Consider the following 27541-nt stretch of genomic DNA (forward strand, 5'->3'; position numbering starts at 1 on the left):
GATCTATCTGTCTCTGTCTGTATTTCTAAAAAGCTTGCTCCTTCAAAGCACAGGGGCATTTAACCCTGTCTGGCTTTGCCCCTGGGAGAAACCACAGCTCTCTCTGGGTTGATGTGTCTAAAATCCTCCCTTGGATTTATCTCTCTGTTGCAAAATCCCAGCAAGCGAGCATTCCTCCGAGATCATGACTCAGCCCGGAGCGCTCCCAAAGCCAGAGATTGCAAAACTCAAGAGCAGCCGTGGGTGTGTCCCCTCCCCAGATGTGGTTCTAGCCACAGTTTGGGAGGGTTTCCAGAGAGCCAAAGGACATCTCGCTCTCGCTGTCCAAACTGCCACCAGAAACTGTGGCTGGCAAGCCGGGGCCCCTCGTCCATGGAAGCTGATCCCGCCAATCAACCTGCCCCTGTTTCCAAGGCGCTGCAAAACTTACTGCCCAGGACTGAGTTCGGATGCTGGCTTTGAAGGGCCAGAGCCGAGCACACTTTGCTGCTTCAGCAATCACAGCAAATGCACAGTTAACACAACATAGGAATCAGAGAAGGATCCTGCACATGTATTTGTTTATTTAAAATATTGATACCCTGCTTGTCTACCCAAGAGGGCCCATGCAATGGTAGAAAGCCGGGAGCATTCAAATCTGCCAATCCCTCAAAGGCTAATGGGGAATAAAGGAAGTTGCTTTCTGCCAAGTCTGGTGTCTGGTCCCTCTAGCCCAAGCCCGCCAGCTCTGACTGGCAGCCACGGCTCCTTCTCAGTCCTTCCCAGAGATCCTGTCCGTGACTGAACCTCGGGGCCCTTCTGTATGTAAAGCAGGGGCTCTACCACTGTGCTACAGTCTTTCCTTGTTCCTCACTTCCACAACCCAGGAAAAGAGCCAAAACAAATGGGAAGAGACCAGCTATAGCTTGCCTTGGGGAAGGCACCCACTCGGTCGGAGCAAATTATCCCAAATAACTTTGTTTATTTTTAGACTTGAACAAACGAAGGCTCATCCACTCCTGGAAAAGCAGCCGAGCAATGTAGTCACAAGGAGTGGGGCACACAGGACACCGTCTGTCTGAAGCGAGGATGTAAATGGCTCTCTACCCATGAACTTTGCTCTGCGTACAGTTGGTGTAACAAACCCAGCCCTTGTTGTTTTCCAAAGGAATGCAACCTAACAACAAAACAGAGGGAAGGCGCCTGCCCGCCCGCCCGCCCACCCCCTGCAAAGCCAACCCACAGCTTCAGTCACAGAGGGCCCAAAGAAAGCCCATTCCACCCCCACCCCACCCCTTCCAGTCCGCACCCACAGTCAGACAGGAGAGGATACCTCATCCATGCCTCACTTAACAATGATGATGATGATGCTTAGGTGGTCTCAATGCAAGGAGACTCTCCTATTTGAATAAGGTCCAGATGCCACAAGATTTCCTGCTTCCTGCACTGGAGGAAGTGACCAAGTGGCTTTCTCCACCGTGTTTTTAAAAGCAACAGGCGCCAAATGCCTCTCGCATCAATGTATTCCCAAAGCTTCTTGTATCCTTTCCATCTTTCACAGAGATAACTATGTCTCAGCAACGTCAAAAACAAAACAGGCAAGAGAAAAGGTCTTGGGGTAGCAAGACTCAAAAACGTATTTCAGCGTCAGCTTTCATAGATCACAGTCCACTGACTTTGACTCTTCGAAGTGCGGAGCTAGAAGGGACCCCCCTGAATCATGGAGTCCAGCCCGTGTCAAGGAGACCCAGTGGGGGAATCAAACTCCCCATTTTGGGCTTTGCAGACAGAAACCCAAAGGCTCCAGCAGTTTCTTCTTCTTCCAACCCACTGAGAAGCATATCTGGGTCACAGGTTTACAAAGTCCAAGGTGGCAGGCAAGGCCTCTGTTTTTTGGGAACAAAGGTGGCTTAAAATATTTTGCACAAATAAATAATAAATAGGACCAGGTGTCGGGAAAGGGAGGGTCCAGAGGGGGCCAAGAAAAAGGCAGCTGCATGTTCACACCCAGCAATGTGTTTCCTTTTGGTGACAATGGCACTCCTAGCACAGGTAGGAAACCTTTCGGTGCTTGATCGCATTAACATCATTGCCACCCAAAGATGGAAATGACACGACAAGCATCTGGACTGGACTGGCTTCCGATTAGAGGCAAGGCTCCACAGGGGCTCAATTCTCGTCCTTAGGGGGGAAAAGGGACTTTAAATCTCACCGGTCAGATTGGCCACATGGAAGAGCCCCGTTCCAAAAGAGTAAGTTTTTCCAAATTCTTGTTAAAACTCTTGAGCCCAGATCTAGGATGAGGAGGGGGGGGGGAGAAACAAGAGGCATCTTTAACGGTCCTTACAAAGGCACCAGTGTCTTGAGAGCCGGCCTCCAATTTTGTAGAAATCATTAAAAAGAAACAAATAAACAAAAGAACAAACAAAAAAAAGACAGCAAAGCCAAACCGAGGAAAAGGGCAGAGGCTGGGTTGGGGCTGTGACAGAGGGCAGCCTCAGGACGTCTGATGTTAGCTGGTGGGTTAAAAACACAACTTGCAGCTGGGAATGAAAGCTGGTTTTATTTTTCAGAAAGGAGTGGGGGGGGAACATAGCTCCACTTCTGAGAGAGAGAATCTGTGTGTGTGTGTGTGTGTGTGTGTGTGTGTGTGTGTGTGTGTGTGTGTGTGTGTGTGTGTGTGTGTGTGTGTGTGTTTTCAACTTAGCTGACCTTAATTCGAGCACACTTGACCTGGTTTGCATTTCTCTGACGTCAATTCTATCGGTTTTGCTTTCTCCCAGGTCTCAGTTGCTGAAGGGTTTTTTCCTCTGCACATGCTCTGGGACAGACACGGGTGTTTCCCACTGCTTGTGGCCAGAATCCAGAGGCTGGCCTTAAAAAAAAAAAAACACAAACAGCACAACCGTCTTTGCCCAACTGTTCAGAAATGGAAGGGCCAGTCCCCGATCCTGGCTCCCTTTCAGAGGGAATGTAAGGATATTAAGCCCGGGCAAGGCTCTCTTTCCCCCTCGTTTTCCAAAAAGCAAACGTTTGGCGGGATCGCTGTATTGGAAAGACAGGCCCAGATGGAGGGCCTCGCGGCCCCCTGCCCTGGCAGTCCCTGCCGTGATGACAACCAACGGTGCTAACGAAGAAGGGAAATCTTCAACGGACGGCATTGGTTCCTGAGAGACCTCTTTCCTGGGGCACCTGCACCGATCACGCTACCTATTTCTTGTGACTACGGTGCCCAGAATCCACCAGCTGGCATGGCCAGTGCCCTCTGTCACCCTGTTCATTGGAGAGGTGGGAAGAGCGAAGACCCCGACAAAAAGGCGGCCACGGCCAGGAGAGGGTTTGGCCTCCGCCCATGCCAGCATCTCGGACTGATGCCACGTTACCTGCCACGGCTCCATCCCGAGGCATCCAGCCATTTGTAGTTTGGGAAAGGGCCTTATTTATTCATTTATTCTCCTGTCAAACTACGTAAGATAATTCTGTGGACTTCCACTTCCGGCGGCAAGCGTCGGGAGCAGTTCTGGGTTGCACAGGAGCTAACCAGCACTTCATGGGTCCCTCGAAGAGCACTCCCTCCCCCAAAGTACAGCCCCCGCCAGAGCCCTGCCCCATATCCAGGGGTGCCAGTTTTGCAAACTGTGTTGACCAAAGATTCTCTCCCAGGGTGAGAAACGTTCCTCTGGCAATAAAAAGCAAACGCTTCGCCTCCCTCTAGCAATATTAGCACAACCATGGTGTAAACAGCAAAGCAGGGGGGTGGGAGGGGGGAGAGACTGGTCTGTGGAAGTCAGTTGCACAAGGTCTTGCTCACGGTGGGGGGGGGGAGTGATTAAAGCGGGGACTGGCTTAACCGGACACGCTCTCTGCTGGGAAAACTGCCAGTGCGGGGAGAGGCTTCGCTGGTGACTTTTTAACAATGCAGGAACCACAGGAAATAAAGGCAAAATGGTGGCTCAGGGCCCCCCCCCCGGCCATCCCAGAGCTGTGAACCATTGGGGCTGATTCCCCAAACAAGCAGCTACTGGGCAAGGGGGGTGGGTGGTGGGTGGGAGGCAAGTGAGAGGCTGCTTGGCCAGCGGAGAGAACTGGCCCTGGCTTCGCTCACTCCCAGCAGCTGCTTTTCCTTTGCAGCTGTCTAAACAGCTGTTGATCACGAAAGGGACTCGGCCGTGGTCCAGAGGCTCGGACGGACGTTGTTGTGCTTGGTCCCATCCCGTCCTGTCCCTGGTGTGCGTGCTGTGGCTTCTCCTGGCCCTGCAGGACTATTCAACACTGAAGGATCTTCAGAGTTCACTTTGGGCGAGAGGCTGCAAGCCCAGATAGGCCAGCCTTAAAAGCGGAGGGAGGACCTGCAGCCAACTCTTCTTGAACCGTCCAGGAGGGGAAACCACCCTGGCCTGATCTCATTTAAAGGCACCGCTTCTGGACGGCCACGTCTAGAGCTTGTCCTTCCACGGGGGCTCTTGACCCGGCCATCCAGGAGAGCAACTTTTCCGGGGTCTCCAGTTAGAGCAGAGCCACTGAAGTGACTCCCCCCCCCCCCCCGTTGGGAAGGCAACACCCTTGTAAATCCCACTGATTCTACTCCCCTTGAGAGCAGCCACTGGACTGAGAAGCCAATAAGCATCTTTTCCAGCCTCTGCTTCAGCCGGGCAGAGTTAACTTTCCCCACCAAAGGGCCACATTTCTGTGTTTAAGTCGTGTTTGTTTTTGTGGACAGAGCAGCTCCAGCCAGGTCTGTTGGAAAGCGAGAGGTCTTTCCACCCCTTGAGCCTTTAACACGAACTAGGGAATAAATCCTTAAAACCACGACTTAATTCAGCAGAAACCTACAATACACGTGTTGTGAAAGAACCTCAGGGGGGAAAAAGGGGCCCTAACAGGAGAAGAGGACTTTGGCCGTCTCTTGGGAGTGCTTCACTTAATCCTATCCCCTCCCAGGACTTTTACTGTCCCTATTTGGAAAGAATCACACAATACAGCAAACTGCCTTGTCAGACCTTCGGGGCCTCCTTCCAAAGGGAAACGAGGCAGGGTTCAGCACCCTACCGCTGAAAATTGCCCTTGATTCAGTAACGCTACATACAATCAGCATGGCCAGAGAGGAGAGATCTAGGCTTCCTGTCCCAGAGAGGCTGATTTTCTAAATGCAGGGAATACCACCTTCTACAGTTGACTTTTCCCATTGCAGGAAATTCTACCTGCAGCCGAAAACACAGTCTGGAAAACAAACTTATAGTCCAGATAGGCGGGATATAAATTAAATAAATAAATAAACAAACAAACGCTCTCTTTTTTGAAAAAACCCCCAGAGTTCTGATGGCGCTGGTAAGAGAGAGAGAAAGTCCTCCCAAACCATGGCTTTTCTGACAGGCTGACCACCATGCCTGCTGTTGGGTGAGGCCTTTGGCACAGTTTCTCTTGCAGGGCAATCAGAGGAGAAGAGCAAACTTTTAGGTAGTTTTGATTATCTGCTAACAAAAGGATGAGTCAGGTTTTGATGGCCCTGCGCTTCCCAGATTGTGTTTGCTTTGGGAGCTACGGGGGAGCCTCTCTCAGCCGCCGCCGGCCTGGCGGTGATGGCGTGGCGAGGAAGGAGCATCTTCCCACGCCAGACCTCTCTACCGGCCACGGCCAGGCCCAGCCGATGTGGCCGACAGAGCCGAGAAGGAGGAACCAGAGACACGACCGCTTTCCTTCTCTCCCGGAACACCCCAGCAGAGAAATCTATGCAGAGGAGGCAGTTCCCGTTGACGATCCAGATGCAAAAACAATTCATGGCTAATTAAAAGGAGGACAGAGTGCTCTCCACTCCCAGGGGGTTGCACTGAAAACAAAAATCCTCCTTATGCCAAGCCGGCAATATTCCTGGAAGAAAAGGAACACCACTGTCTAGATTTCTGCTAACTGGAAAAAATATATATATCGCAGGGGCCATTTCACCCACTGCATCCTGTTTTTATGGAAAATTAATCCGATTTTGAATCCACTAATGGTCTCAGGGGCAGGAGGAGAGTCAGGGAACAATGAAGAAGCCCCAGAACAGCCCACAGCAGGGCCCCTGGATTTATGAGACGGAGGCTTGACTAGATCACAAGAATGGTTACAGGAAAGGGGGAAAAACAAAGCAAAACACAAAAGGCCAGCTAAGAATCAAGAGTGCTTTCGTGGCAGCCAGGAACGTGGACCTTCATGGCTTAAAATCACCCTAATTCACTAGTTATTATAAGAACTGCTGAAACCTGCAAGTGGCAGGTACATCGTAGAACAGGCCTCCCACCGCAGCATATGACTTTTCTATATTCATTTTATCCCCTGCTCCTAACTTTACACTGCAATCAGATTTTATGCTGCCTTAGATTCTAGGGTTTTGTCACATGGATATATTCATTTTCAAAATTTAGCACAGGGTTAGGGCAGTGGCTTGGATAAATCAGGTCACTGGAGACCCCACAGATGGGGCTCATATAGAAACCCCAAACAAAACCCAGCCCGGCAGTAAACGGTGCATCCGAAGGAGACCCTCCTGGTCAGATCCTCACAAATGGATACTTTTCTCTTTGAAGATGCCTTAAGGATCAAACCTGAAGGATCGTCTGCATCCTGAAACATACACCCAGTGCCCGAGTTCAGAAAAGAGACTTTTCGACTATAACACCCAGAATCCACAGCCCCAGTTATAGTCCAAAAAAGCAACATTTCCAACCTCTGGTTCCTCTAGGATAAAAAAGCATCCTGCTTATCTACGGCCCCACCGTGCTTAAAGCACTCTCTGGGTGGTTTACGAGTTAACTGGGCAGGCTACACATTGCTTCTACCGCAGCAAGCTGGGTGCTCCTTTTAGCACCCATTTTCCCTACCGAAGGATAGAAAAGCTAAGTGAACCTTGAATCTCGGCTACCTGGGATTGAACCCGGATCGTGAGCAGAGTTTCGGCTGCAATGCAACAGTTTAACCACTGCTCCACAGAGCTCCTTCCCACGCCAGGCCTCTCTCCCGGCCACGGCCAGGCTCAGCCGATGTGGCCAACAGAGCCGAGAAGGAGGAACCAGGGACACAACCGCTTTCCTCCTCTCCCGGAACACCCCAGCAGAGAAATCTATGCAGAGGAGGCAGTTCCCGCTTACACTTTTATCATCGTGAGGACTTTGTTTTATTAATCCACAGGAAACGACTGTCGATAAGAAGAATGTATTAGTCTTTTGTGTTTCAACTCCAGCCAGGATTCAAAAAACGGTCCCGAGCAAAATTCCCCTCGGTGTTTGTGTGTCTGTGGGGCGATCCAGCAAGCCCTCTGGAGGAAGAAGCACATGTTCCTTGATCTGACCGTCTCTGCTTGGCAGGGATTCACATGACTCCAGAACTCTGTTTTCCAAGCCTTGCTGCTTGCATGACTCACTGCCTGGTTCCTCTGACATTGAGCAACATCCAACAGTGAGGTTTTTTTTAATGGCCTTCCAAGACCGGCAAGACCAGCCGGCAGCATCTAACCCAGCGGCAGCTCCAGGGAGCTTCAGATTCTCTATCCACATCCCCTTCATCTCCTAGCATCTTAGACCACCCTCTGAATATGGATCATACCGGAAAAGAAATAGATTGTTTATGACTCCATAGGTGGACAATCCCGTACATACATATGCATTTTTAAACTCGCCAAGAAGAAAGCTGGTGAAGCAGAGAAGAAGCAGGCTTGTATCTTTCCCCTTGATGTGCTACTTGCATGCTACTTGCGTGGACTACATGCTACCTGCATTCTCATTTTAACAGCGAGGAGCATGTAGTAAATAGGTACCCTGTTTTCCCGAAAATAAGACCTTACCTGAAAATAAGCCCTAGTATGATTTTTCAGGATGCTCCTAATATAAGCCCTACCCCCAAAATAAGCCCCAGTTAAGTGAAACCCTGCCCTCCACCCTTGTGCAGCAACCAGAAGAAGAGGACATGGCTGTATTTGAATAAATGTAGATTGTTGTACATGAAAAAAAATAAAACATCCCCTGAAAATAAGCCCTAATGCATTTTTGGAGCAAAAATCAACATAAGACCCGGTCTTATTTTCAGGGAAACATGGTACATACAACCAGCAACTCCTGCTGCCCAAATTAGACTCCACCTTCTCACTGTCCCAGTCCAAGAGATTCTGAGTCGAAAACACTTAATAGATCTACTCAGCAGCCATGCAACATTTTTGAGAGTTCGGAGCGCTCCGTGTCCTTTAGCTCTGTAAGGTTCACTCCAACCCTGCCTGGTCAAGCCATCCCCGTTTTGCAGTGAAGGGCCGAGGTTAGGATTTTTTAAAATCTGCCAATGGCCACTTCCTCAGGTTTGGGCTGAGAATTTGGCACCTTAGTTCACAGCCCACCCCTTTACCTTCTGCGAGACACCCACTTTCCCTCCAGCTGCACCAGTACAAGGCGGATACGTTTGGGGCAGAAGGAACCCAACACTAAGACCACTCCGGCAGAGAGTGAGATGGGGGTGTGTGTGTGTGTGTGTGTGTGTGTGTGTGTGTGTGTGTGTGTGTGTGTGTGTGTGTGTGTGTGTGTGTGTGTGTGTGTGTGTGTGTGTGTGTGTGTGTGTGTGTGTGTGTGTGTGTGTGTGTGTGTGTGTGTGTGTGTGTGTGTGTGTGTGTGTGTGTGTGTGTGTGTGTGTGTGTGTGTGTGTGTGTGTGTGTGTGTGTGTGTGTGTGATTTCATACCTTTCCAAGCAAGGGAAAAGCCCTCACCCTCACCCTTTCCTTGGGGCAGAGAGTCTGGGAGCTGCCCCGGAGGCACCAGCGGCTGCAGGGATTTCAGCCAGAGGGCGTGGCAGGGAAAACTCCAATGGGTGACCACAAGATCCCTTTCATGGGATGTTTGATCCACCCTCTGATCCCCAGATCTGCCAGGATTCCCACTCATTTCTGCTCGAACATGGGGACAGTGGAGGAAACCACCGACTGCTGGAAAGCTAATCTTGATGGTTCTGCTTTCTTTCTCTGCTTCCTTGCAAACCGAAATCGCTCACATGGAGGCAAGAGGAAGCCTTTCATCTCCTCTTCTGACCACCATCTCATCAAAAACCCTGTTGGCAGAGCTGATCAAGACAAGGAGCGATAACGCAGCAGCCAGTTCATAGAAAGCACCCACAAGATGCAGAGAAAGCCCGCAGACATCCTGTATTTGAAAGATGAGAAGTGATCAGACTGGCAGGCTTCAGACAAGCGGGGATCTTTTCACCTCCTCCTCCCCTACACAGGATGCCCTTCAGATGGGCTAAACTGCAACGGCCAGGCAGTGGTGGAGAGTCTCCCTCTGATACATCTTGAGGGTGCCAGGCTGGGGGGGTGGAGGGGGAGGGGAAGCAAAAGCTGCTCTAACCATGGCACCACTTTTCTGGAGCCAGCTTGGCTGCTGAGGACTCTTCTGAGCCCCTTGCCATGTCCCTGCTCTCTTTCCAAGGGCCTGCCAAACCAGTTAGCCAATGGAAGCTAGAAAGGGGGGGGGGGGAGCAAGGACGGACAGCATGGCCGGCTTGGTGTGGCTACAGATCCTTGTTCCTTTTAGGTGGCCAGCATTTAATGCAGTCACTCATGGCACTGACCACAGCAAGTGGGGGAAATTGCTTTTTTAACTACAACTCCCATAACCCACGATCTGGGTGATTCTGAGAGTTGCAGTCCAAAGCAAACAAGACCACCACCTTTCCCAACTCTGTCCAGGCACGGAGCCCCAATACTTCCTTCTAATTCCAGAGATCCACAAGCAATGGCTTTCCAACCATCCTACAAAAACTCACAACGATGCGCCTGTCCCCTCCTCTTTGCACCAGGCAGCATGAAAAAGGATGGTTCTAAAAAGCAAGGGTTCCTTCCAGCTAACACCCAAAGTCAACAGGAAGCCTGCCTTCCCTTGCTGAAATCCCAACACGGAATCCCTCTCGACCAAGAAGATCCCAAACATACCCCCCCCCCCAAAAAAACCCCAGACCAACCGGCACCTCCAGATAACTTCATGGGTATTTTAAACCGTGGTCATGGACAATCCTGATACGGCTTTAATTTACTTATATTCAGAGATACGTCCGCTCTAGCTGCCTGCTGGAATACTTTCCTCCAAACCATACTCTCAGGTACTATGAAAAAAGAAAATAATAGGCATGGTTATTGAAACACTGTGTGGCTGGTTTCATTTATTCAACCGCCTATTTTCACACATCCTCTCTTTGCCTAGTCAGAAGTCCAAAGGTAACTGAATGTAGGGATGCATCCCTAAGAGAATCGGACGCCCTCCTTTCAAGACCCTTAAAAAAATTAAGTAGACACCAACATGACACAGCCGAGTGTATCCCCAAACTGTTAAAAGCCAGAGATAGCCCATGTTTTACAAATATACGTCATTTCAGAACATGACAAATTATGGCAGGCCTCTGAGCTTGAACAGGGTTCTCTACAAACCCCAACTTTGCTCAAGAAATGGACTCAGGTTGGGGATGAGTTTTTTTTGGGGGGAAGCTTCCACACCTGGCTCTGAAACAGACTTTCCTTCCAGTGCTTTTTATTTATTTGACAACTGCAGCCACACAAGCAAGCGGCTGGAAGAGACTTCAACACCCTTTTCTGCAGTTCATCGCAAAGCGAGAAAGCAGGAAAACAAGCAGGGAAGACAAACACATTGCAAGGGAGAGATAAGAGGAAACCCGAGGATGATAGCGCGAGGCCCACACTTCTCTACACACACCGCTCCTCTGCCGCACCCACCTTCTTGGGGAGCCCAGCACACAACAGGATCACAACCTGAAGCTTAGGAAGGTTGCTGGGTGGAAGACCAAAAAGGGGAGGGTCAGCCAAAAAGGAGAACTTTTTCAAGCCGTGCTGGAAATTAACTCACGCCAAACCTCGCCAAAGGGAAGCTCAGCAGAGCGCCAGGCCACAGGCCTGGGGGAGGGGGAGAAATCCAGAGATAGCAGCCCTTCTCAGCGCAAGCCAGGGGGTGTCCCCCTTTGGACCAGGTTACTGATAGCTGGTGGTCCCTGTCCCAAGCCGGTCCACTGCCTGGTGTACTGGATCACAACTCCGATCCCCTCTGCACGGCTGGTTCAAGCTGGTGGCGAAGAACGGCCACCAGAAATAAGGATTCCGGGACTTCTTGACCAGTGTGGCAAGAAAGCACGTCCTGATTCACAGCTGGCATGTTGTGGGAAATGCTCACAGCCATAGGTGATCAACCAAGCAGCCACTGACCAATCCAGGGCACACTCTCAGCCCTAAATGAGGCCTCAAAGGAGAGGACGGTGCAATTCGGGTGGAAAAGACAAGATGGTTCAAAGGGAGGGAATGTCTTTGCCTGTGAGCCACACTGATAGGTAGGTAGGTAGGTAGGTAGGTAGGTAGGTAGGTAGGTAGGTAGGTAGGTAGGTAGGTAGGTAGGTAGGTAGGTAGGTAGGTAGGTAGGTAGGTGGGTGGGTGGGTAGGTAGGTAGGTAGGTAGGTAGGTGGGTGGGTGGGAGGGAAGGAAGGAAGGAAGGAAAGGAAAGGAAAGGAAAGGAAAGGAAAGGAAAGGAAGGAAGGAAGGAAGGAAGGAAGGAAGGAAGGAAGGAAGGAAGGAAGGAAGGAAGGAAGGAAGGAAGGAAGGAAGGAAGGAAGGAAGGAAGGAAGGAAGGAAGGAAGGAAGGAAGGAAGGAAGGAAGGAAGGAAGGAAGGAAGGAAAGGAAAGGAAAGGAAGGAAGGAAGGAAGGAAAGGAAAAGAAAGAGGAGCAGATTATGGATTGAAGGAAGGAAGGAAGGGAGTCTTGTGCCACTCCTAAAACAAGAAGATTTAATTCCTTGTGAATCCTTCTGTGGATTACAACCAATTTCCTCTCATGCTAAAATAAATCGGTCAGTTTCAAAGGTGTCAGGACACTTTTTTTCTCTCTGGTATACTGAAATGGATGAGCGGGGCTACATCTTGGGAAATGACTACCGGCAAGGGGGCTCTGTATGAAGGGTGGAGAGCCCCATACACTAAAAAAGAGAGCATTAAAGAAATTAATCCTCATCATCTTGCAACTAGTAAATGATGTCTGTTTAGTCATATCCCCTTGTAGCGTTTCCTTTAGAGAGCAAGGCCCAGAAATCCCAGCCGCGTCTGCAGGCACAGTTATAATTAAACTTCTCACATCCTGCAGATTCTGTGACTCACTCAAAGGTGGGAGGGGGGGGTCGCAGTTTGCTCAGGCTGAAACTTGGTGCATATTTAAGAAAGATGTAAAGAGCTGCGCTTTAGTCTGTCAAGGAATTAATCAGGGGTGAGAGAGAAACCAGTCCCTAATGACACAGACTTAGAAAAACCCTCAGTGTGGCATGCAAACTCTCCCCTCAGCTTTTCCCAGTGTGGCCTGCTCTTACCACCAAGGAAGACATGGATCCTGGCCACTTTACGGGGAAGGGGGGAAGGGGCACGTGGCACATCCCTGCCAAAGGAGCTGAGAATCAGGCAGCCACTAACTCTGTCACCAGCCTTTGGCCCTCCTCCTTTGCAGCTCTGAAAGATGCCACAAGCCGCTCGCTGCTAGCCTTCTTTTCCCCTCCGCTCTGGCTGGGGATGGTCACTCAAATGATTCTCTGCACCTACATGTGCACATGCGCTCACACACGCACGCACACACTCCTTGCTGCCAACTAAGAGAGGAAGCTCACACACACACACCCCGCTGTCTTTGTGGTCTGAGGCCCCATCACACTCTCCACCCCCCATAAATGGTTTCCCCAGCCAAAAAAAAGCCTTCCAGAGCTATGATTCACCTTTACAATACAGCCCCGTTCTCAGAACCAGAAGGTCCCTTCTAACTACTTCTGAATTCTTCTGTTTTCTTTTTTCTGGGTTTGCTTTTCTGCCACCTGGGAGGATGTGAGGTGGGGGGGAGAGGAAATTGCCCTCTGGGAGCAGCAGAAGTTTGAAATAATAGTGGACAAAGAGACAGAGTAGGACTCGAAGACTCGGGTTCGAATCCCTGCTCAGCCAAAGAAACTCACCGGGTGGAAAGAGCAAAATCACTCCTTCAATGTTGCACTTTGAAAACCTCACTAACCACTCCTGACCACCACCGCTGACCGCAAGAGAAGGCCTGAGGTTGCACAGCTTGGTGTCCCTTCCTCCCCCCCCCCCAGCTATTCCATGGCTCCTTCCTGCAGCTTTTTAGATGACGGGGCTGGGGGTGAGGCCAGGCGGTGCGTCCTCCCAAGCAGGCAGGGCTCAGCTCCACATGTCCCCCTTGCCAATACAGGACGGGGCGGCATGAGAGGAGGACCGTGGCGCTGCCAGGCCCCTCCTTCCTCGGCCCCTGCTGCTCTTTCTCCAGACTCAGCCTGGGAGCAAAGAGAAGAGGGCAGGAGCTAAGAAAGGCTCAAGTGCACGAGCGCTCACTGAAAATAGATCCCTCACTAAGTTCCTACGTGCTGCTAGCCATGTGTTTCACAAGCCCCTGCAGGGAGGTGGTGGGGTGCAGGAGGGTGAGAATACCCCTCATTTTGAGAAGCAAGCATATGCATAGGGGCAGAAGAGAGCTCCGTGTAGCCCCAATGCACGGATCTCCACTTTCCACAAACCCAGAACAAGCCAGAATTCCACTCTGAGAACATGTTAGCCAGTCGACAGCTGAGAATCTTGGCGAGCTGGCTGATCCTCCCCGTTCAGTGCGGAGCGAGCGGAGCGTCACCCTCCTCTGGCTGGGCAGACCCTTGGGGGGAGACACCCCCCCTCCCTCGATGCCTCTTCCCAGCGCCAGCCTCTCTCCTTCGCTCTCTGCGAACAGCCTGTTCCAGAGTTTACCTTTGCAACGGCCAGGGCCCTGCTTGCTCATTAAATATTTGTGTCAAACTGACTCTCAAACACAGGCCTTCTGGGGCGTCAGGAAGGAAGGGATGCCTGAGTTGTTTTGTGGAGACCGGCTGACAGCCTGGTCTGACGCACGACGGACAAGCCAGGACGCTGTGAGCCAGAGACTCCTAGATTGGAAGGGAAGCGGCAGGTTATCCATTCAGAAGAAATAACCAAGATCTGCAAGGAACAAGAGGCAGCGGGCAAAACTTGTCTCTTCTTGTTCCAAGCTGTCAGCAAAGGCAGCCCTGCATTAGTTCACTTTAAGTTAAAGGCAAAGGTTCCCCTTGACAATTTTTGTCCAGTCGTGTCCGACTCTAGGACGTGGTGCTCATCCCCATCTCCAACCCATAGAGCCAGCGTTTGTCCGAAGACAGTTTCCACGGTCACATGGCCAGCGCAACTAGACACGGAACGCCATGACCTTCCCACTGAGGTGGTACCTATTTATCTACTTGCATTTCTACAGGCTTTCGAACGGCTGGGTTGGCAGGAGCTGGGGCAAGTGACGGGAGCTCCCTCCATCCCGTGGATTCGATCTTACGATGACTGGTCTTCCGACCTTGCAAGCACAGAGGCTTCTGCGGTTTAACCCGCAGCGCCACCACTTCAAGGGACTTTAACAAAAGCAACAACAACCTGTTTAAAGAGGCAGAGAGAGAGAGAAAAAAATCCAAATCTGGAAACAACATTTGTCCAGACACAAAAGCAACACAGCAGTGCAGTCCATGTGCAAAAGCCTAAAATCAGAGGCATGTAAGATCTGTCTCAGACCACGAATACACTTGTTTATTTAATTCCATAATGGAGCTATGAAGCATTTTATACACAGCAAAATACTAAACTTCTTTTTTTTAAAGTAACCATTCTTTTCCCCTTTCCCGTGAACACAAAGTACTGTTCACCAAGGGAAGACAATTAATCTTCCTTCGGCCTCAAGAGAACAATGGTGTTTTCCAAGCAGATTGTGTGCCCAGCCTGGAGAAGCACGCTTGTTTACATTGGGCAGCCAAAGGTGGAGAACGGAGGAAGGAAACAGTTAAAGCGGCCAATAGCCACGCTGGTGGGAGATGATGGGGGTTGTAGTCCAAGACACTGGAAGAGGGCCAGGCTGAGGAAAGCGGAGAGAGGCAACGAAGGTCAAAGGCAGGCGGGCGGGACCGAGGGCAGCCTTGTCTGCCCTGGTGACCCTGCCCCCAGTTTATCCCCCCCCCCCAGCCTCGTCAGGCTTTGCCGGCAGTCCTCCAAGGGGCAGCCACAGCAAAAGACATGTTAACAACCCACCAAAATTTAAGTCAACCAGTTCGTCTTAGAGGTGTCTCCACATACCCTTTAGTCACTCCTTTCTGAGGAAAAACAAGCCCTGCCCTGGAAAAAATATTTCAAATTCCAAAGAGCCCGCCACAGCTTTTTATGGGTGCCAGAGACGCAGAAGACCAATTTCTGTATCCCAGCCTCACAGTTTAGGCCACCCGATCCTTAAGGATTTGGCTTGTGTGTGTGGGGGGGGGGGGTTAACAATGACAGTGAAAATCTCCTCATGTCCCTAAGTGCCAAGAAAGGAGTCATTACTCTCCTTAGAAGTATGTTGGCTTTACCTTTCCATAATAGCAACAGGAACACCCAAAACCTGCTCCTCCGTCAAACTGTTAAGGAGGGAAGAGCCCTGAGGCAGCAGGCTGTACCCACGGGGAAGTTCACGATCCGGACATGAGCTGCCCGTCCACACCCACCCCCGTCTCCTCCTGGTCCCCAGGAACTGGCCTTATAAGCATCACGGATCAACTGGCCTCTTGTCTCTTCCGCAGGGCTGGGAATGGGAGGCAACTCACAACAAAGATGAAAACGGGGGGGGGGGGGGCAGGCGGCAGGGGGTACAATGTTAAAACACACACAATCTAGTCTACTGAAACAGGGCTGAGTTAAAAAGCAATGAAGAAGCACATTTTTTAAAAAAATTAAAAGCATAACACCAGTCCATTAAAAGCTACTTTCTCAACAGCCAGTTAATTGCAAAAACGCATCCTGAAGAAAATGATCTGTTCCTGCAGACAGAATGACAGCAGCCGGGGCGTGCGGAGCGCAACTCCCTCCCTCCTTCTCCCTCTCTCTGTCTGTCTGTCTGTCTGCCTGGGGAGGTCCTTTTCAGGCATCCTTACTCACTGATACCTTCTTTCCCCCACTTTCGCCCCCCCCCCGCACAGAGACAAAAAAGCCGCCGGCCATCACCACCACTTCTGGTGGCAAATCCCATCAAAAATAAAACCACATTTTAAAAAGTGTGCTGTGGGAAGCCCTGCCTTTCATTTGCCTGGAATCTCCCATTGGGGGGGGGCTTCATTGGGCAACCCTGAAAAGCCCCTTTTATTGGAAAGAGAAAAATAGGTGCCAGCCAAGAAGTCTGTGGCACCTGAGCGCCTGATGAGGTTCACGTGGCTACAGGGCTCACAACTTTTTAGGTTCAGACGGAAGACAGGGCAGCTGCAGGTGAGGCTCCTGGAAGATGGGGGGGGGAGAGCGGACATTTCTTACGCCCCCCCAATGCTCCCCTCCCCAGTGCCCCCATCTCCTTTTGGCTGAGCAGATGACTGGAACCGCCAAGATTTGCTTCCACGAGAGATTTGTGCAAAGGCCCTTACAATAGGGACACTTGGTTCCTTTTCCCAGTGACCCCAAACATAACATTTGACTTCTTTTTTGAAGGCCTCTGGACTTTAGGTCCATGTTCCGGCTGAGCTGCCCATCATGACCTCCAGGACTCCATGTTCTGGCAGGTCAACACCAACTCAAAACCCACCCAGCGTCCATGAATAGTTTAACACCCCTGTGCCAAACCCAACACTTATTGTGTGTGTGTGTCTGCCAGTTAGATACAGAGTGTGAGAGAGTGTGTGTCCTTTCTCTTTTTGGGCAAATGTGACAAGTGTGTCATCGGTTCCTTCCCACAGGCAGGATCCCGTCTGGGAAGCCTGTTCAACTCCACCAGGTAAGCTCAGAGCAGCCGGAAGGTAGCGCCCACCTGTCGCCAGTCCAAAAGCAGATCCCCCTCCGGGACCCTTGGAAAAACAAGGCAAGCCGGCAAAAAGGGCGGCGGACACTCGAACCGAGAACGGGCCCCCTTCCTCGCTGGTAGAAAGAGCCGCTCGCGGGCAGGGCAGGCTCCCCACGTGCGCTCCCCGCTGGGAACAGGACCCCCCCCCCGGACTCGCCGGCGGCCCCCTCCAAGCCATTCTCTCCCTCTTTTCCCTCTCCTTTCAAAAAGGGCCTGAGCCCCCACCCCGAGGAAGGGAGGAATCCTTTCTCCCCCCATCCCGACTCCAAGGGGTCCCAGGGATCGGAGAGGCTCCAGCCGCAAGCCTGGCCGACGGAGCCCCCGCCGGCGCTAGCCAGAGGCCGCCCAGAGCGAAAAGCCCGGCTCTGCACGAAGCCGCCGGCTCTGCCGGCTCCGACACGCGAGGGAGCGCGCAAACAGAACGCGCGCGAAACTGTGCGCCGCCCTCGCGCCGGGAGAGACCCGCAAAGGCCACGTAGTCCACCCCTCCGCTTTGCCCGCCACTTGCCCGGGTCTCTCGGCCAGACGGGCTGCTCTGGACAGAGGCGGCGCGGCGCGGGGGGGGGGGGTTCGGCCGGCGGCCCCAGGTCCTGCGTGGCTCGGCGGAGGGGCCAAGCCGGAGCTCCCCCGCCCCCGCCCCCGCGGAGCCCCGGCAAGGACCGCACGTGCGGGGCCGCCCGCCGGAGCCCAAACGCAGCGCGAGCAGAGCCAGAGGAGAGCCGGGAAGCGCGGCGGCGGGCCGGAGAGGCGTCGGCGCAGACGGGAGCCGGCCGGAGGGAGGGGCGCGCTTACCTGCCAGCAGGGAGAGCGGCAAGAGGAGCCAGTAGAGGCCGCCGGCCAGGACGCGCAGCTCCATCCTCGCCGGCGCCGACGTTGCGCGCTCAGGGGCGGGTGCGCAGCAGGATCCCGGGCCAGGGGCGCGTGGGGGCCGCCGCCCTCATGGGGCCGCCGAGGAAAGGGTCCTGCTGCGGCCCCCCCGGCGCTCTGGCCGATGGCGGCGGAGCTCTCGTCCCAGCAAGCGCCTGGGCCGACGGACGGGCGGGCGGGCGCGCCGAGGGACTCCAGGCGGGCAGCTGAACCCTCCCCGGCGGGCGCTCGGTGCCTCCCCCGGGAGCCGCCCTCCGGAGGCAGCCAAGGGGCGGCGACGGCCCCTCCCTTCTTCCTGCCTCCCTCCCTCCCTCTCTTCTGGCCGCGGTCGGGGCTCTCCGGCCGGACGCGGCTCGGACTCTTTTGCAGCCCGCCCCGGTGGCGACCGCCTGTGTTCCCGGCCGCTGCCTCCTCCTCCTCTTTCCCCGCCGCCACTCCGGAGCTCCTCCAGCGCCCCGCACCTGCCTGGCTCCGGCCGGGGCGGCGCTGCCTCGCGTCAAACTTGCGCTTTACTTGGAAGGAGCCGCCGCCGCCGCCGCCGCCACCCTTGTCCGGTCCCGTCCCGTCCGGGCTCGGTAGGCCAGCAGCGCCCTCTAGCGCCGCTTCAGCCTCACAGCATCGGCGGGCGCAGACCCTTCGTTCCGCCGACTCGGCTCCTTTTCCTCGCTGCCGCGGCTAGCGTAAAAATGAAGCATCCAGAAGAAGACGGCGCCTCTGAGCATGTGGAGAGGGCCTTCCGCTGAACCCCCTTAGGAGGAAAAGGCCAATCTGGCGGCGGTTCAAGAAAGCAGGCAGTCTTTCACCGGGCGGGGGATGAATTAGCTGTGTTAGGGCCCCATCCGGAGCTTGAGAAAGCGGCGTTTTGCCATTACAACTCTGAGCAATCCCCGCCGCCCGGGGATTCTGGGGCACGGCCTCTCCCGAAGGGAGCTGCTTCTCCCATTCTCTGGACCTTTGGACTCCCATCGCAGGTGTCTCCCCCAACCCGCCCCCCCCCCCCGCTTGTTTCTGCAAGCCAGGAAATGGCACCGCCTTGCAACATTCCACGGATTCCCTGGCACCCGGGCCGGGCTTCGCATCCTGCGGCATGACTAATAAAAACACAACCACCCAATTCCCCTTCCCTCCCTCGCGCTGGGTTGCTCTGGTTCCCATTGTCTCCTCTTGAGTCAACTCAGCATTTTTCTTTGTTGTGATTCTGCGGCTGCTGTTTTCAGGGCTCAAAACATCATCCTCATTTCTAGCAACAGGACTTATTTCATATTAAAGGCACAACTTTCAGTGCATAATAAACACGGATACTGCAGATTTCTGGAACGCCGGCCAGAAGCGCTCCGGCCAAGGCCTGGCCTCTGGCCAGCTGCCCTTCCGTGCTAGGAGCTGTCGGGAGGTGCCCGGGGAAGAGTCGAGATGACCCGGACGCCAATTGGAATTTATTTCTCAGATCGATGCCTGTCCAAGCGCCGTGGAGGATGCAGCATTGCACCTGAGCCTGAGCCGGAAAGGCAGACCCGGCCAGGGAGCCGGAAGGCTCGCCCTCCCGCACCAGAAAGGCCCGGGGCTCCTGGCTCTTTCCCGCGGTCCCGGCAAGCAGGCCTCCAACCCTCTCCCAGGGTTTGACCCCATTTAATCAGCTGCAGCAAAACCAACAAAAGACATTTGCAGCATCTCAAGGAGGAACCACATTGTTGTCCTCGCCCGAGAGGTCGCACACACGAAGGGGGGGGCGAGACCGTCAGTGGGAAACAAACGGGGGGGGGGGGGAGAATGCACAGCTTGCGGCAATTACCTGATTAACCGGAGGCCGGTCCGTCTGCAGAAGCCGCCTACCATCCACGAAATAGATCTGCCCGTCTTCAAAGGTGCCCCAAGAGACCGGCGGGAGGGCTTCCTTCTGCGCCCGCTGTCTCGCGAGCCGCCTCCCTTGGGAAGCCTTCCCACCCCTCGGGGCCCGCAAGGAGCTGGGCTTCAATTCAGGGCTTCCTTAAACGGCAACAGGTGGGGGGGGGGGCGGGGCGGGCGGGCCGGGAGCACCTCTGGCCCACAGCTGTCCTCGTGGCCTCGGATAAACGGAGGGAGGAGCGGGCAGGCGGGGGGGGCACTTGACAGGCCGGCTCTCAAGAAAGCAGCCCCAGCTGGGCCTCAGCAGCGGCTCGTGCTCCTGCTCTGGTACAACATCTCCCGCCCCCCCCCCGCCTTCAGCCGGAATGTCTTGCAGGCACCTGCCTCAGCTCCGCTGCTTCTTTGCCCCGGTCCCCGTCAAGGCCGTACAATCACGCTCAGCAAACTACTGAGGACCACTTCCAGGGCTCAGTTCTCACTGAGGACTAGAATCTCCCGAGCCCCCCCCCCCCCCGTCTTGGGCACCGACCATTCCGTATAGACAGCCTTTAATGTAGCACAACTCCCACGAAAAAGATCAAGCAACCTGGACATCTCTTCCCCCCCCCCCAACCAGGCTGGCGAAGATGAAGCAGGCGGGCAACGGTGGACCCCACCCACCCCGGTCCCCTCGGAGAATGAGAGATAACTGACTGTGGGAGTACGAGGACACGGGAGCTTTATTTCTTTTGACCGCACTCAGTAGTTAGCAAGAAGCCATCGGGCAAAACCCAGGCGGCGGCGGCGGGCGGGGAGCGAAATACGGCGGATTTTTTTAAAGGGACGCGGCGCCTTTAAGAGACCTGGGCAGCTAGGGCGCGCGGGAAAGAGGTGGGCGGGGCGAGGGCGAGGCGTGGGCGGGGCCGCCTCCCGGGGCGCGAAAACTGGATACATTGTTGCGGGCCGGACGGAACGCTGGGCGCCCGAGCGTTCTTTCGCCCTCCCCCTTCTCCCTTCCCGCCGCGGGATCGCGCCTCCCCGGGCCCGGAGAGCCCAAGCGGCCGCCCGCCGGGATGGCGCAGCAGCAGCAGCGGGAGCGGGAGCGGGAGCGGCAGCAGCGCCGCCTGACCGACTTCTTCCCGCAGAGCAAGAAGGGCCCCGCGGGGGCTCCTCTGGCCGCCAAGCGCCCCCGGGCCCTTCCCGCCGCCGCCCCCCCGCAGAAGGCGCCCCCGCCGCCCTCGCCCCCCTTGGCCCGGTGGCTGGCCCCGCCGCGCACCCCTCCCGCCTCCGCCCGCCCGGAGCAGCGCCCGCCCGGCAGCAGGAAGCGGCGCCGGCCGGAGGAAGAGCCCGAGCGAGATGGCCCTCCGCCGCCCGCGGGGCCGAGGAAGGGGACGGCCCGGAAGAGGCTGGTGCTCTCCGCCGCGGAGGAAGGGGAGCCGGTGAGTGCAGCGGGGGCTCCGCTCTCTTACCCCCCGCGTTACTCCGGTGTAGGGCCGGCCGGACCCTGGGCTCGACCCCGTAATGGAGGAAGGGCCCTGGGCGCTCACTCAGCCACGTGGCCGGGGGGGGGGGGAGGCCGGAGGGATTCTGGGAAAGGGAGTCTTCAAAGGAACTTCTCTCCCCCCCCCCTTTAGGGAGCAACGGAGAGACCGAGAAAGTGGCTTGCCAAACAGCCGAGCTGGGGGAAAGAGGCTCGTGGGGGGGGAGTGGCGGGTGGGCGTTAGAGCTCCCAGCTCCAGGCTGTCCTGGTGGGGCTGGGCAGTGGGCCATGTGCCCCCCCTCCCCGCCATCCAGAGTCTCAAGCCCAGGAGAGCCCCCACCCAGTCTGCTGTGCCCATTTCAGGGGGACCTGCCCCTATAATGCCCGCTTGTGCTCCTCACCCCACGGGCTGGGCCATGTCTTTCCATCAGTGGGGCCAGGGGACCCGGCGGCGTGGGTGCAGCACCTCGGTGGGACTGATTCTGAGGAACCACCCCCACCCCCACTGTTCTTTCAGGTTCCCGACTTCCCGGCCTCTCTTGGGCGCCGCAGCCCTTCTGCTTTGGATAAGGCGGCGAAGGATCTGGCCAACGAGATTCTCTCCCCGGTCCTGAAGGCAGAGGTTGGGGCCCAGCCTGGCACGGCCACCCCAGAAGCAGCGCAGAAGGTGAGGAGCCCCCATGGGTGGCGTCGAGGTTGGCCTCCCTAAGGGTGATTGATTGATTGATTTGACTTCTCCCCTGCCCATCTAGATCAAAGGTTGCCTTCTGAAAGTTTTTGTGCCCCCACTTAAACGCTCTGCTGAAAGTTTTCTGGTGGTCACAGCTTTCTTTGTTTTGAGCCCCCCCCCCCCCCGGTGGATCCTGTCCTTCACACACTCTATTTAGAGTGTTCTGCTGCTTGGAAAAGTTATTTTTTTTTAAATTCCAGGATATCCCACCCAGCACAGCCAGAGAGTGAAAAACGGTTAACAAGGACAATGAATAATGTATTTGTGCGTCCCAAATCTGTCTCTATTTCATAGCACCATTCCTTGATTTTGGCTTATTTCTAAATACGTAAACTCGAAAGATTTCAGGGTGACCGTGCATGAAAGAGGCCGTGCGCAGGGTAGCATTCTGAGGGCCACCAACTAGAATATTCTCTCTCCCAAGCTCCACGCTGGAGTAGCCGCTGAGGACCCTGGGCAGCCGCTCATGGCAGGGCTTTGAATGGGACGCAGTCCCTTCCCTTGCTAAGGGTTGTCCTCTTCTGATCAGGAGGCACCCAAAGAGAAGCTGGCGGCAGAGCTGAGGGGCCGCCTGGACAAGATCCGTGCATTGGCGCAGAGAGTCCAGCGGCCGGCGGGCTCCCTCCCAGAGGCCAAGGGCGACCTAAGGAGTCGGCTGAAGCGGGCTCGGCTGCTGGAGGCCAAGATCAGCCAAAGGAAAGCGTCCAGAGGAGAGGAGGAGGCGGAGGAGGCCGCTCAGCACCAGCGAGGGAGAAAGGATCCTCTGGACTCGACCGCAGAGAACAGGTGCGGGGGACGAGAACATCCTAAACTTACGGAATAACGTTTTGCTGAATCCCAGCTAGAAAATGACTATGCTTTTATTGTATGCCACCTGGGTAGATATCTGGATGAAATGCTCATTAAAATAAAGAGGGAGAAATAAAATTCAAGTCATCCATACGCCCACCTTTCCAAGAGGTATATTACTCTTTGGCTGTTTTCCTCCTTACCTATTAAAAAGGGTTTGCTGCTTGCTTTTTAGCCCGGTAGGATTTCCAAGGAGGGGCGCATTAAGAGCGTTCTTTTTAAAGGCCATGATAAAACATAGGTTTTTTTCTTCAGAGTGTTGGGGTGATTTGCTTTCTAGGAAGAGAGGCCTATTCTAGGGGGTTGCGGGAGGTGTTTGGGGTTCCTCAGGTAGGGCTGGGCTTGGGGATGCTGGTGACGCTGCCGTCACGTGTTGTCCTTTCCTTCCCAGCGAGAAGACACCGGCCTACCAGCGCTTCCACGCCCTTGCCCAGGACGTCCCCCCAGGACTCGCTCTGCCCTACAAGTACAAGGTGCTGGCCGAGATGTTCCGCAGCATGGAGACCGTCGTGGCGATGCTCTTCAACCGCTCAGAGACGGCCACCTTTGCCAAAGTCAAGCAAGGGGTCCAGGACATGATCCGCAAGTGAGCTCGCCTTCCTTGATCCTGGCGGGATGACGGGGGTGGGCTGAGGCTGTTCCAGAGCGGCTGGCTTCAAGGGGGGGGGGCAGAGAGGGTCAGCACAGGTGCCCCTGGCAAATGTGTGGTGGTATCCGGGAGGCAACACAAGGGAAGCCTAGAGCCAGACCGAAGTCCCAAAGCGTTTATTAACATTGGTGGAAGAGGAAGGGTGGCCTCCAGGCCACGTGCAGCCCCCTGAGGGGAAAGGTGGGGTGCGAGGGGCAACGAATAAAAGGATAATGAAGGAACTCACCCATGTTGGAGACACGTTTTTTCCCCGGGTCTGTCAGCCTCCTGCCCAGAGGGTTCATCTTGGCAACCCGGTGATTTCCCTGCCCTCCTCCAGGCAGTTTGAAGAGCGCAATGTGGGCCAGATCAAGACGGTGTACCCCACCTCCTACACCCTGCGGCAGGAGAAGAACGTGCCCAGCTTTGGCAGTGGCCAGAAGCGACCCGCCTACCAGCTGACCCTGGAGCCAGTCCTAAAGGCCGGTAGGTGCCAGCCTCTTAAAACAGGAAGCCCTTCAGTGGGCCTTCCCCTTATATGGGGGGCCCTTTAGCTGGGTAGGTGGCTGGCCTAAGCCCCCCTGGGCAGCTCCAGTGGCCTCTGTGTGTGTGTGTGTGTGTGTGTGTGCGTGCGTGCGTGCGTGCGGTATTTGAACCCAAGGTCCTCATCTGGATTTCAGGTGAGAAGCTATCGGCATCGCGCCAGATGGAACGCCGGAAAATATTTGGCCGGAACCTGCTGAACATCGTGAAAGAACACCACAAGGTAAGTCCCCTGGGGTCGTCCCTCGGTTCCTGCCTGACCCTCCCCTCCTTTTTCTTTTTGGTCTGTCCAGCGTAGAGCGGGGCGAGGGGAACAGCGGCCTGCCTGGGGACGTCCTGCAAACTTGCACAGCGCTCAGCTCTTGCGGCGGCAGGTCAGGCTGTTGGGCTGCTGGTTGCTAAGGACCGCCGGCCCCTTCCTTATTGCTTTCCTGCTAACTCAATTTAGATCCTTTCCTTCCACAAGAGAGCTCAAAGTGAATTATAATCTACATTAAAAAGCGACTTCAGATTATGAGTATCTAAAATTACATTTCTGGGTTCAGTAAAACGTTTTATTAGATGGCTGAAAGTTTAGAAGGCGAGCGCGTTGGGCAGAGTTGGGGGAGGTGAAGAGGCGAAAAGTCCCAAGAGAGAAAGTCCTTAAGAGCAGAAGGACTCACAGGCGAAGCTACGGGCTTTGGGTTCCTCAAAAACAGAAGATGCTTCGGGGGATGTCTGTTTACCCTCTCCCCTTGGTAGCCTGGAAGAGGGGTCCCACTGAGGTGCCATGGACGCCAGTACAGACAGGCTGCAGCGCCAGACGAAGGGCGCGCTTGCCTTTCTGCCCCTCCGCTTGTCCAGAGGGAGATGTTCCCAACGGTGACCCGAGGGCCCTGGGGGGCTGAAGGGCGTTCCGGGCCCCGGTGCTCACCCAACGTCTCGTGCTTCCCGACAGGCTTTCCTGGCGTCTCTCAACCCTCCGATGGCGGTGCCAGAGCACAAGCTGACTCGTTGGCACCCCCGGTTCAATCTGGACGGCGTGCCCGACGTTGTGCCCGCCGCCTTGCCTCAGCCACCCGAGGTGGACAAGATCACTTCCGCTCAGGAGGTGCTGGAGAAGGCGCGCACCATGTTGACGCCAAAGGTATGGCCGGGGCGAGCGGGGGGGGGGGTGTCAACCCGAGGCTGTGGGTTAGCCTTTTTGTCTTAGGGGTGTGCGTGAATTTCCAGCTGAGAAGGTCTCGGGGAGTGGCTCCTTTTTTTTCTAAACTCTTCCTGGCACCTTTTACCCCCCCCTTCAGACCCCGAAAGGGCCCCCATCAAAGCGCCCAGGGTTCTCTCTCTCTCCTCCTCGTCTCCAGACTGAGCGCTTGGTGAATTCTGGACTCCCGCCTGAGCTTCGCTTGCAGAAGGAAGCCTGCCAGTATCCTCTGCAAAGCTGATTCAGGTCTCTTTCTGGAGCCAGCATTCAGCAGAGGTTTCCCCTGTGCCCCCCCCCCCGCCCCCAAAGGGATCCAGTATTTGGATTTCAGTATTGGAAACCTGGTGAATCAGATTCTCTTCATTTTTGTGGGGGGGTCTGTGCTGTCCCAGTCATCTCGGCCTCCTTCCTGGACAAGAGGGCAGCTGCCCGAATGCGGCACCCCCCACACTGACGGCCAGGGCAGGGCAGCGCCTTGACCTAAACCGTATATCCTGGAGGCCTGCTTGGGGGGTGGGGGGGTCTGAAATAGGCCTAGAGAAGGGTTGCAGCCCCTCTGCCTTCACAGACCTCTCTCCTTAGCCTAGGACTCCTGTTTCCTTTTTTTTACATGGGGAAGCCCTGGCCGGATGGTGGCTAGTTTGCCTTTTCTCTCTCCCCCCCCCCCCAACAGATGGAGAAGGCTTTGGCCAACCTGGCCCTGAGGACAGCCGAAACGGGGGCGGCTGCTGGGCTGGAGTCTCCTCGTCCGATTCCGCCCTCGCCTTCCGGCACACCGGATAGCCTGAAAGGGGTGTCGCAGTCCTTGCTGGAGAGGGTGAGTTACAGGACCTGCAGCCGCTGCCCCCACCCCACCCCCTGGAGACCCTGACGCTCTGGGCTGCCCTGGTGGGCCTTGCGGATTCACCCCCGCCTCCCCCCCCTCCAGGTCCGAGCCAAGGAAGCTGAGAAGATGCAGGCGCTGATGACGCGCCACCCCCAGCAAGAGCAGCGGCTGAGCATGCTGGCGCGCCTCCCGGAGATGGCCCGCGTCCTGCGCAACGTCTTTGTGGCCGAGAAGAAGCCGGCCCTCCCCCTGGAGGTGGCCTGCCGGAGGATGATGGCCAGCTACCGGTCACCCATGGCACTTGGTAAGGGGGAGCTGGAAGGGGCCCCGTGGGAGCGAAGGCGGCCTCTCTCTGGGTCACCCAAGCATCTAAATTCTTAGCCTACCTGGAGTCAACCACCGGTATGTCCTGCCCCAGGACCGTCTCCTGCGCCTACGGGCCACTTTCCTAGTTCTCTGCCATTCGTGGGCTCCTTTTCAGGGGAGACGGGCCAGACTCGCTCCGGGGCTCCTTCCGTGATCACTTCATTAGAGGCCGGACGGGTCTCTTGCATCTGAAGTTTCTTCTGAGCTGCTTCTGGGTTTGGTTAGAAGGGAAAACGAGCAGCAGCCAAGAAACCCTATTCTGAGTGTTCTTGCTGCCCCCTGCAGGCGAGATGGAGAAGCACCTTCGCCTCCTGGCCGAGCTGCTCCCGGCCTGGGCCTGCGTCCTCTCCCTTCGGAAGGACACGTATCTCAGGCTGGACAAGAACGTGGAGCTCAACGTCGTCATGGAGAGGCTGGCTGCGAGGACGAAGGAAGAGGAGAAGCTGTGACCCCTCAGGGAGGGGTGGGTGGAGGGGCGTCTTTTAGGGGAACAAAAATCTCTGCCAGCGGAACTTGTTTAAGACTTGGGGAGTTCTTGCTTTTTTCTCCCTGACCCATCAGGACCACGTTGGCGAATGCATTTGCCACTTTGCCTGTGCAGGGGGGTTAAGACCCGGCTGTTCCAACCCGGTGTGTGCGTCTGGGGAGCCCTATTCCAAAGCCACCCAGAGGGGCCAACGGTGATCCTTCGCCCCCTCGGTTACAGGGTTAGACCACAGCGCTTGGGCATTTCCCACACTAGAGCCGAAATCTCAAGCCACGAGGGGTGGAAGGGAGCCACCATCGGGCTCCAGGAGAGATCTGGCGTGGTTGGCTTCCCTTCTCAAACGCCACACTTCACCCTTTCCTGTTTTCCGAATGAATTTCTTTAACGCAGCTTCTCCTTGCTCCATTGGAGGGCCGGGAGGACAACACCCTCCCTCGGCAAGACCACAAATATTCAGGGTTTGTGTTGTTTTTTTAAAGGAAAAAAATGATGCAAGAGTTTCCATTCTCTGAGCTGACCAGAGTGGGTGGGGCTGCCCGTTTCCAGGAAAGAGAAGTGGAAACCGCTTCTTTTCATTTTTACTAGCTGACTCATTAAAAGGAAGAACGAGTTCTGCTCTGAAACGAAATTTATATTTAAACCCTACTATTAAACTTTTTACTGATTAATAAGGGCTACAATGAGTGCTTTTTCCCCCCCATAGCAAAAGTTCTTCCCCACCACCACCACCACTGTGTCTTATCAGCACAGGAAGGGCCAGGGAGTGGGGAAAGCACGGCTGCCTATCCTGCTGTCCCTGTACTGCAGAGCCCATCATCCATCAAAAAAAAATAACAAAGGGCTGGTGGGAGGTGCAGTCCAGTAACAATTGGTTGGCCCACGAGGCCCCATCC

General features: G+C 55.1%; 2 protein-coding genes across 2 annotated transcripts in view; one reads left to right on the forward strand and one right to left on the reverse strand.

Annotated features, from left to right (window-relative positions):
- PIEZO1 (piezo type mechanosensitive ion channel component 1 (Er blood group)) overlaps positions 1 to 18410 on the reverse strand; it is a 79357-nt gene extending 60947 nt beyond the window's left edge. Inside the window, exon 1 of the mRNA XM_078380495.1 lies at positions 17661 to 18410. Within this exon, the coding sequence (XP_078236621.1) occupies positions 17661 to 17724 (64 nt within the window). The 5' untranslated portion in view covers positions 17725 to 18410. The remainder of the gene's footprint in view (positions 1 to 17660) is intronic.
- A 2060-nt stretch (positions 18411 to 20470) lies between these two features.
- On the forward strand, positions 20471 to 27319 carry CDT1 (chromatin licensing and DNA replication factor 1). Its single transcript, XM_072980711.2, has 10 exons — positions 20471 to 20995; positions 21554 to 21703; positions 22296 to 22552; positions 23007 to 23201; positions 23584 to 23729; positions 23924 to 24009; positions 24724 to 24912; positions 25643 to 25786; positions 25898 to 26099; positions 26447 to 27319. Exons 1-10 carry the CDS (start codon positions 20630 to 20632, stop codon positions 26608 to 26610), a joined length of 1899 nt encoding a protein of 632 aa, XP_072836812.2. The 5' UTR covers positions 20471 to 20629; the 3' UTR covers positions 26611 to 27319.
- Positions 27320 to 27541: the final 222 nt, after the last annotated feature.

The sequence above is a fragment of the Pogona vitticeps genome, chromosome 10, assembly GCF_051106095.1.
Source record: "Pogona vitticeps strain Pit_001003342236 chromosome 10, PviZW2.1, whole genome shotgun sequence".
Lineage (NCBI taxonomy): Eukaryota > Metazoa > Chordata > Lepidosauria > Squamata > Agamidae > Pogona > Pogona vitticeps.